Raw genomic sequence first — 11278 nt, forward strand, 5'->3', positions numbered from 1 at the left:
GAGTTGACACTGTTTGGCGCTGTAAAATCTGTTGCCACTATACAAATAAATATATTATTATTATTATTATTATTATTATTATTATTATTATTATTGACTCGACTAGTGGACTTCTCTACTATTTTGTTCATATTGTCTTGTCTCCATCTTTGTGTTTCACGTATTCCAGCATAGTGATCAGTCTTCAGGTGGGGGCCAGCCTGTTGAACGGGGCAGGTGCCAGGGCCTCACTTGTCCTGTGTCTCATAGTCCCACCCTAACATTTCTATTAGAAAAGTGTCTGATTTAATATTTCATATATGATTAATTAAAACAATAAGAAATAGACAACCCCTTTAACATGAAATAACCCGGTTCAGGAACAGTACAAAGTACTCTGTCACATACAGTAGATATTTTCCTCTGTTATGCAAGAACAGTAGTAATCTAACTACTGATGTATTTTGATGCATTTTATGGGAACAAAATTTATTACACTTAATACCTTTTAGAGCTTTAAAAGGAATTGTTATGATGTTGAAGAAGCATTTCAGATGTTTCTTCTTATAGCATAGGCTATTATTAGAGAATATTGTGAAGGCTCTTATGAATGCAATGTGTATACCTAGTATAGATGATGAGACATGCATGGGTTTTCTTTACTTTTTTATGACTTTTCCCGCTCTGATATGGTTTCCTAATACAGCCTACATTTCCCATGATGGTTTTCCAAAGAGGAGGAGTCTTATTACACCGCACCTGCTCTCAGTTCTATATAAGATCTGCAAGGGATACATCTGTAGCATAGATCTTAAATACCCAACCTCATGCTATGAAGTATCATATAAGCTATGCAATCAAAAATTGGGAATCCCCAGCTCCATAAAAAATTGTAGACTTTATTGTAGGTACATGTAAAAACTTCACACAGTTAAAATAGCGCTGACGCGTTGCAGAGGCTCCCCTCCTTAATCATGTCTAAACCAAGTAGGACAATGACTTTATCTTGTGGAATGTACCTCCCCTGGCCAGACACTCCCACCTCCGTGGGTTGGTGTTGGTCAGGAGACCACATGACTCAAATAAGCATGGACACTTTATGCATCAATGAATATAAAATAAATCAGTTTTGAGATCTATTCCGATTGGGAATCTGGTAGCTAGATTTAAAATCCAATAGGCTTCTCTTTTTCTAAGTAGATGTGTCCAATCACCCCCCCCCCCTCCTCCGAGGTTTATTTACTTTTTCAATCACACTAACCTTTAAGCTATCTACTTCACCATTGTGGATCTCTAAAAAATGTCTTGATAGTCCTGACATCACCTTTTTTCTAATACCTGTATGTATCTGGGTGCGGATATCAGTGAGGTCTTCACTAAAACGAGTTTTCGCTTTTCTAATAGTCGATCCTATATATTGGATATTACACGTAGTACATTCTGCCAAATACACCACATGCGTGGTTTCACAGTAAGTAAAGCTTTTAATTTTAAAGGCACAACCCATATTTAATGAGGTAAATATATTTTGTTTTTTCACATAGGGACACATAGGACATCTAGATGCTGCACATTTATAAAAACCTGTAGTTCTCAACCAATTTGTTTGTGTATTAGCAGATTCACAATTATTTAATGTGCTCGGTGACAAAAGATTACCTATAGTCACTTCCCTTCTTGCTACACAACGTACCCTGCCGCAAGTAGCTGTCTTCAAATAGCATGGGTATGTATTTGTTTATAACCTGTTGTATTTGTGAGAATTGAGAGCTATATGGGGTTGAAAAAGTGAGAGGAGTGAGTGTTTTTGTCCTTTTATGTTTCTTATATTGTTTGTCTCTGTCCTGTAGGTGGTACATCCTATCTCTACTCTCTGCTATTTTTCTTGCTCTGTTTATGTAGTATTCTGTATAACCCCTAGCCTTTAATCTGTTGGTAAGATCTACTCCTGTTTGTATATAAGTCGCTTCATCCGAACAATTTCAACGGGCTCTTATAAATTCACCTATAGGTAGATTTTTTATTATGTGAGTTGGGTGTTGACTTTGTGCGTGTAGGATCCCAATGCTTGAGCATGGTTTTCTAAATTGTTTTGTGGTTACTCTACCTTCTTGTAGAGTTAAGTTGATGTCCAAAAACGCTATGGTATATTTGTTATACTCATGTGTAAATCGTAAGTTTAACATATTTCCATTTATGTAATTCACAAATTTTTTTGCCTGTTGTTCGTCGCCTGTCCACATTAGGAGGAGGTCATCTATGTACCTGCCGTACCACTTGATTAGCCCCCTGTAGGGGTTGTTGGCACTGTACAAGATGACCTCCTCCCAATAAGACATAAAAATGTTAGCCAGCGACAGTGAAAAAGCAGCACCCATAGGACAACCTCTTGTTTGTAAAAAAAATTGTTCTCCAAATTGAAAAAAATTATGTGATAGGAGAAAAAAACGTGACATCCAAAATATATTGACACAATGATTCATCGTAGTTACTATATTTGTTCAATGCAAGATAGACATACGGCACTACCAAATGGAGGGAACAACCGCACAGTGTGGCCACGTACTCAGACCCGGTTCAGCTGGTGGTGCTCAATTGACCCAACAATCTTCTTAATACATAGTCCACAGAAACACGAATGTCAAGGCACTCACCGCAGCTTCTTATTTCAATACGCTTACTTTATTCACATATATCACGGATACATAGATGCAGACAGGTGAACGGGCGACAGCCTGTTTCACGTGCTTAACTCGCACGCTTGTTAAGCGTGCGAGTTAAGCACGTGAAACAGGCTTTCGCCCGTTCACCTGTCTGCATCTATGTATCCGTGATATATGTGAATAAAGTAAGCGTATTGAAATAAGAAGCTGCGGTGAGTTACTATATTTGTGTAAATGATATGATAATGCTGTCAAAGCTGTGTCATGCGGGATTGATGGATAAAGGGCGACAACATCACAGGACAACCATGATGCGTCTTTAACTGCTGGTAATGTATTTAAGTTAGCCAACAGGCTTTTACTGTCCCTTATGTAACCTATGCCTCTCTTGGCTAGTGGCTGCAATAGGTCATCTAGCCAGGTGCATAGCCGTTCTTGTAGTGATCCAATACCTGACACTATCGGGCGTAGGGGGGGGGCCCTTATGAATTTTGGGTAAAGCATGGAACAACGGTATCCTAGGATACTCAGGTAATAGGTATTCCTGCTTTTTTTTAGTGAGAAAACCCCTCTCTACACCCGTATCTGGAATGTCAGCAAGCTTTTTGGTCACTGTTTTTGTGGGGTCAGATGAAAGAGATCTGTATGTGTCAGGATAATGTAGGATGGTCAAAACTTCCCTCACATACAGGTCTCTATCCAGAACTACTACAGCGCCCCCTTTATCAGATGGACGTATTATCAAATTTGAGTTTGCAGCTAATTCCTTAAGGGCCTGTTTTTCCCCTCCTGTAAGATTATCTTGTGTTCATTTTTTTCTAGATGTAATTTATTAGATAAACTAGTAAGTTTCTCCTCTATTTTGGTTTGAAAAATATCCATAATGGGGACCCTGGAATTTAAGGGATACAAATCCGGATTGGGGATCCGTCTTTTTGCTGTGTTTTCAGTTACATTAGCTCCCGAATCCCCATCACTCTGTAGGTCTAATAATGTTTGTATGGAAACCTGTTTGTCAAAAAATACATTTAATGGAACTACATTAGAACCAATTACATTTAGGGCTTCATTCACATTAGTGTCCTGGTAATGCATATCAAGATCTGTTGCACCCTCTGTACTAAGGAAATGCCTCTTAACTGTGAGTAACCTCATAAATTTGTTAACGTCCTGGAGTGTGGCATATAAATCAAATGTCTTAGTGGGCATAAAATTAAGACCTTGCGACGGTACCTTTAATTGATTATCCGACAGGACGCCTGCAGAAAGATTGTGAACGTCGGTCTCCTCTGCAGGCGAGGTTATCTCCAATGATCTACTGTACGACCCCCTCGACCGGTGTTTCCTCCCCGATCTCCAGTATTTTGGGCGTTTTTTTGGAGGTTGTTGGTAGCTCTGTGCCCTAGAGCGTGTATTTGGGGTATCTCTATTAGAAGGTAAGCTATAGCTTCAGCCTGTCTCTTACCTCCTACAAGCATGCAGATCGGTATATCAGTCTCAAATTGCATCACATAGGCCTCACTAGAGAATCTGCATACGGAAGAGGCAGGCCATGTGAGTAATATAATGCTGCAGCTAGTCTGTATGGACTTACCTTTTCTCTTAGATTTCACTGTCTGGGTGAGATTCTATCTTTGGCAGCATTGGGGGCGTTTACAAGGGGAGTGGTCTGAAAGCTGCCATAATGGACCTGATAATATATAATCCTATAGTTAAGAGGAAACCAGACACAGAGGAGAGACTGACATCCAGTCTACACATTAAAGCATGTAATTTACTGGTTGTAAGATTGGCGATTGTCAAATGACCCAGCTGTAGTAATGACATGTATGCATGTAGCTGAGCTAGGATGAAACAGATTACACTGTAGTAACACAGGTAAAAAATTAGCATTAACATTAGTTAAATTTATCATAGACACAATGGATACAAGGTGCCAACCATTCCTTTGTAATAATCGAATCATAAAAAGGTAAAATGTTGGCTTCATCTTGCTTTCAAGTTGCTTTTTTTGTAAAAGAAAAACAGACAAAAATACATTTTTATTGTAAACAGTTTTGATTATGTCCACCTATAACTTAGAGCATTAGTCTCATACTCTAAAACATGGGTCTCCAAACTCCGGCCCTCCAGCTGTTGCAAAACCACTATTTCCACATGCCCGGACAGCTAAAGCTTTGGATTTGGCAGTCCAGGTATGATGGGAAATGAAGTATTGCAACAGCTGGAGGGCCGCAGTTTGTAGACCCATGCTATAGCTGTGAGTTTAATGTCTTCTATTCAGAATTTCCTTCAAGTATTAAAGGGGCATTCTCATCTACTACACTTCTTTTAGTTGTTAGATAATGCAATTTTGCAAATGCTTTTCATTATCAAAATTGCTTACCATTAGTTCCCTATACTCTGTGATATTTCGTTGCCTTAATTACCAACCACTGCACTCTGAGTCTGAGTGGTAGCCAGGCTGCTGATGTCCTCAATGGCTGGGAGCTCGGGAACTGGTGAGTATAATTTCTCCATATAATTGGGCAGTTGGCTTCTGAACCATTCCTCTGGATGACCACAGTTGGGTTACAGGTTGAACTTCATAGACTCTTATCAACTCCCTCTCAGATCTCAGATCACAAATGGCTCCAGGGCTTGTGGACTGTCCCTGGAGCCATTAGTGTGTGAGACAAAGAGATGCAAAGCTAATTTAGCTCAGGATTGCTGCATCCTGCCCTCACCCAACACCCCCACCCCGCTATACTAGGAAGTCAGAGCAGGATGCAGCAACGTTGAACTGAATCCGTAAGATGGTAATATAGAATAACATGAATACTGACTTTACCCCATTTATTGGCAACAGCTACAGATTCATTGTTTCTATTATAACTTGGTATTAGTCTTCCACACATTACCATATTTTACATTCCATCTGTTAAAGTTTAACACATTTCTCTTTGACTAAATGTAGTGAATTTTTATAAAGCTTTATAAAGACCTATAGAAGGATAAGATATTTCACTGAATCACTGAGATTTTTTATCAATACCTGTACCTGTTTTCGATGCTGAAGTTTCTCAAACATTTATACAATTGTTTTTTTTACAAAGTGTCAAGAAATATTGAAGGGGTTTATTAGGAGTGCCACAAACGGACTCCAACTGACTTTAGAACAGACTGACCAGTGACAAATTAAAAGATTGGTGCCATTTAATATATTTGGTGCAATTCACTCCAGTTAACATTTAAAATCAGTGCATACAACAACAGTCCTAATAAATATGAACTCTTGCCAACAAAAGGCCTAATATTTCCCTATGAGGGATGGGAAAATGGGAAGGGGGAAAAGGGTGAGGGGGAACACCTTAACACAAATTACCTTTCCTTCTGAATGAGGAAAGCTGTCTCTCTAGTGCCAACAATCTTTTATGAGCTGGACGTTGATTTACAGGGTAGCTACTTTGAATAGGTGACATTCAGGAGCCAGCATTCTTCCATCTAGTGGAAAGCTAATTTGTCTAACCTTTTCCACACCAAGAATTGTTTAGCCTATAAGACTTCATATATGCTAGTTGGCAGTCTCCATAATAAAAAAAAAGAAGGACTACTTCTTTAGACTCACTTTAAAGGTCATTTATTGTACTCAGCCAAGCAGAACTGTGCTCTGTATGGACAAGAGGGAAGAACCAGAAACACTGATGAGGTTTCAACAAAATGGTTACTATTCAACATTCCTATTATATAGCAGCGGTGCTTATAGAAAGATAAATCCAATGTGCAAAAAAGATAACTAGCACTCGCCTGTAGATGCAAATAGTATAACTTTTATTCCATCAAGAAAACCAAGGAGATGCTGCATGTGTTCTGACCCACCCGTGATACTTACCTGATGGTAGTCATGCTGTTGTAAAAGACCCGGGCAGGTCGGAATGTGTGCAGCATCTTTTTTGTCTTCTTGAAGGAATAAAGGCTATACTCTTTTCATCTACAAGTCAGGGCAGGGAATCTTTTCTGCTCATTAGTCAAGTTTCAAGCCACTCTTTTTGTGGGTTGCATGCTAGGTGGTAAAAAAGCCAGCTTCCCTCTCTCTGTAGAAGAACTAATTTGCATCTTCTATGGCAAATTGGTCAGTACTGTTCGATATTAGTTCTTGGCTTCCTCAACATCCACTGGGGTCTATGGACTTCAGTATTTCACAATATACGGTCCTACCAATAGTCAAACATTACAATGGTTGTGTGATGGTGTGGATAACTTTTTCCTCAGGATCTGGACAACTCTCCTTTATTAAAATACTCATATTTCCATTATATCAGAAAAATCTAGAGAGACACCGATCCAAAACACAAATTCAAATCTACATCTTAGCGGCCAAGCTGAAATAAAACTAAAGTTTCAGATTACCCTGATGTGAACTTTGTAAAGAGCCTGTCACTAAACTACAGGCCCTGACATATGTTCATAGATGTAAAGTTATCAATGTGCATGAAATAAAGTATTCCTGCCAAGACGTTTTGACTAAGATCCATTACCAGCCATGTGATAGGCTGAATTATGGGAGAGGTTTCATCAGCTTGTTGCTCCTAAAGTTGGAAGAGTCTTTTTTAACTCTTTTTTATTCACATATATGAAACAATTATTCTAAAAGCAGGAAATTATTCATTATACCACAAAATGGTAATTACATATATTATAGGGAAGTGCAGAACTAACTCTACCATTAACTTGTTACTAGCACATACATTTTTCAATATCAGCACTAAATGGTGACGTATGTGGACAAATCTTTCCATATGTCACATGAGTACATGCAAAGCTAGTAGAATAGACCCCCTGCTCAGGATTCTCCTCTATCAGCTAAAGCCAAGTCAGGCATAGCTCTACATAGTTCTATGCTATAGAAACCATCCGCTTCTATTTTAAGCAATGGATGACAATAATGTAATAATTTGATACATACTAGAAATATACACACAAATGTGTCTTTAATATCACAAATTATTTCTTTTATAACATATTACCATTGGCTAATGAAACTTTGAAACCAGCAGCAGCATGCAACATGTTGCTGTCCAGTTGCTAAGAAAAATTAAGACTCCATGGAGGTCTTACCAAGAAATAGAGAAGTACTAGTTGTAGACTTTGAAGTTATTCCCCAAAGGAAAAACATTTTATACACACCCAAATAATGAAGAAAAGCTCTTTTTGTTACTATGTTAAAAATGTCATCTTATAATTTATACAAAGCTGTATTTTATTGTAATAGCTGTAATAGTATATTGTAGTATTACTAATCGAGGTAAAACTTAAAGGTACATAATGCTCTTTTGTGTAATGTGTGTAATGAATGGATTGATTTTTAATTTTTAGAATTGATTTGCCTTTTTAGACAAAAAAATTGGCATTTTTAGACCAAAAAGGACCACGACTTAAAATTTTTGGAACATGATTGATGTGATTTCAAATTCAATTCAGTTAATGATAATTATAGTTGTGACTTTAGTGTTTCACTACAGAAGAAAAATTTACAATGGACTTTGCGATCATGTTACAATTCCTGCAATGGGGGGAAAGGTCGCTAGTGACTTTTTTCAATAGGGTATACTTAGTGTCCCAATAATCTGTGTCCTATTATTTTACTGTGACAACCCGATGATGTTGTTCTGCCTTGGATCTGTAATCTACATAAATTTTAGGCCTTTCTAAACATATTTCCTGGGGTTTATGTGGCATCTTGTTAGACGAACGTGGTACATCTGGATGAACATATGTTAAGCTATTTTATGAAGGAAGCTACTTTATGAACAAAAAAAAAACACACAGCAACAACTGAGCAATGCAGTGCTTTCATTTTTAAAGAAATACACTTGTGCTATGACACTTGCTCCGGTTACATCTTTATTTCTGATGACCAGTGCAGTATGAGACACTGTTAGAAATCCATCACCTTCAATGCTGACTATTTTGAATTGATAAAACTAAGCATTTGGCTGGGAACATTGAAACCTAGCAACGCTCTATGGACACCATATTGCAGAAAGAACACCAACAGGTGCATTGTCAAATCTTGTGTATGCAAAATATCTTATGTTATGTAGCAAAATTGGCTGCATGTTTTTTTTATAGAGCAACACTGCTTACAGCTTCATTATTCTTTACATTAAGTCCATTTGTAGCAACAGTATCCATGGCCACCCTGATCATAACATGCTTAAAATTCACATAACATCCATCCTATAATCACTGGATACATACAATGAAAACATTATCTTTTTTTTTTTGCTTATTAACCATATTGCTTCCGTGTGCTATCCCTTATGCTGAATGTTTAGATCCGATCCATTTACCAGCTGCTAAACTCTGAACTTTTGCCCTGAAGCAAGTTATGGTTTGTCTTGTACAGAAACAGCACAACTACATACAACATGTAATAAAAGTACTGTACCTCCAGGAAGCTCTGCAGGGCCACAGGTTGCACGGTATTCATCCACATCAGAGATCCATAGCTTCTTGTAGCAGAACTTCCACAGCCCAAAATGGGCAGCTTCACATGTCATGCTGTGATTTTGCTTATAGGTATTCACTTCAACCCAAAACTCTGTCCCGACTGCCAGCACAGACAGTGTCACCCCCACCAGGGCCACAAAAAAGGCCAATTTGATCTTGCCCTCTTGTGCATCAGTCAAGCCTTTTCCACGTTGTCCTCTACCTCTTCCTGAGAAGCGCTGCTCCTCCTCTTGCATGAAAAAATTAGGCCACATCATTTGTGTAGCGAGGCTTTTTCCTTCGACAGCGAGAATTGATGTAAAATAACCCTTTAGGTGTACACCCTCTTCTCTTCTCCGATCTTCCTTCTCTTTTCCCTCAGTATTTAGGCAATCTGCTGTAAGTTTCACAGGCTACCGAGACGCAGCAGGGACATCAATGTGCTCTCTCCTTTTCTGCTTTCGCTCTCCCCCTCTTGCTGTTACACACAGACGCACACACATGGCCTGGAAATAATCTCTGCACCTGTTACATTCATCACATCTCCCAGGCAGAGCTGTTATTTTAAGGTTCCCTTAAAGGCACTTGCCTCATGCACAGGCGACAGAGATCAGAATGAGGCTAAGACAAAATGAAGTTAACTTATCCCAGTTCAGCTCTCAATAATATGTGCACCTGCCTTGGGTCTTTCTGTATCCTTTCTGCTTCTGTGCTGCATCTTCACATGCTTAGCTGATGTATCTAGGCTGGATTCTATTCTGCTCTGGCTATGATTTCAGCTTCTTTGTGCACAGCTCAAATCCCAGAGCAACTTACGCTTTGCTGTCACACTTAACGGTGGAGATCAGAAGGGCCTTATTTACTTCAGGCTTCCACTATGCCTCGGCTTGACTATTGATTGAGATGTCCATTTCTAATGTATGAATAGCAAACATGGAAACCTGTAGAATAAAAAAAATAAATAAAAAAAAAGAACACAAGCAAATATGTTAGCTGATTGCTTGCAAAATGGCTTTTGGCAAATTATTTATTGATTTCAAGGAAGGGCATGCAGACTGCTTTGGCGGAAACATAGAACAAACAAAGATTTTTTTTTTTTTTAATCAAAAGAAATACTGCAGGGAAATGCTATGCTGCAAGTAGAAAGAAATAGCTTCCACTGTGTCTGTGTGGTTAGAAGCGTATGTGCTCTGACAAACTGGCAGGGCAGCTCAGTAATGCTCAGAAACAAAACCGCCTCCAGCTCCAGTGATACAGAAATGCAAACCAGAATAATTGTGTAAATGTTATCTATGGCTTCCTTCTACTGCGGCTGATGTATGCCACTCGAATGTGGACTCCATTACAGTATTCCCCGTCAGTAGGTCTTTTACATTAAGAAGTGAGTTGTTATGACAACTGTCAACAAGTGGGGGAAGGGCTAAATACTATCTTCAGTAAACAACATTTATTGCCATTATTTTGGTGCCATCTTTTTAAACACCTTTAGGTCCTTGTCACAGTTAATGCCATTATGTTATCATGATGGCATAAAAATACCATTCAATACTAAAATACAGAATCTATAAAGCTATATTCACCAAATTTTCAATAAAAAAGTGATATAGAACTAGCACATTTCTTTAGCTTTTTTCAAAGGTTATATGTTAGAATTTCCTTAAACCATTTTACCTACATTTATTTCCATTTTAGAGCAAAAAAAAAAACATTTAAAGGGGTTGTCTGGGCTAAAATAAAAAATGAGGAAAAGCAGGGGTTGATGTAAACATAATAAACGGGTTATACAGACCCATCCTTGCCCCAAGTAAATGTCATGCCACCAGTCCTCTGCTGGTCTACTTTATCTCCTGGTTCCTGTGACATTACCACAGGAACTGTCTGTTCAGCCAATCAGTAGCTGCAGAGGTGTGTCCTCAATTGGTCACTGATTGACCGAGCAGGCAGTTTTTGAGGTGACGTGATGTCACAGGAACTGGGAGATAGAGAAGACCAGTGGGGGACCAAAAGCTGTGGATCAATGGTTTCAGGGGATCGGGATGGCTGGGTATGACTTGTTTATACCACCCCCAGCTAATCTTCAGGTTTTTTTTATTTTGCCTGGACAACCTTTTAAAAGGAATTTAACGGGGAAATGAACTATGAGAACCGCTTCCCTGTGCAGTAAT

General features: G+C 38.7%; 1 protein-coding gene across 1 annotated transcript in view; it reads right to left on the minus strand.

The window, feature by feature from the left end:
• Positions 1 to 9757, minus strand: part of CACNG6 (calcium voltage-gated channel auxiliary subunit gamma 6) — a 118741-nt gene extending 108984 nt beyond the window's left edge. The window contains exon 1 of the mRNA XM_069947496.1: positions 9073 to 9757. Within this exon, the coding sequence (XP_069803597.1) occupies positions 9073 to 9391 (319 nt within the window). The 5' untranslated portion in view covers positions 9392 to 9757. The remainder of the gene's footprint in view (positions 1 to 9072) is intronic.
• Between the last annotated feature and the right edge of the window lie 1521 nt (positions 9758 to 11278).

The sequence above is a fragment of the Dendropsophus ebraccatus genome, chromosome 12 (genome assembly GCF_027789765.1).
Source record: "Dendropsophus ebraccatus isolate aDenEbr1 chromosome 12, aDenEbr1.pat, whole genome shotgun sequence".
NCBI lineage: Eukaryota > Metazoa > Chordata > Amphibia > Anura > Hylidae > Dendropsophus > Dendropsophus ebraccatus.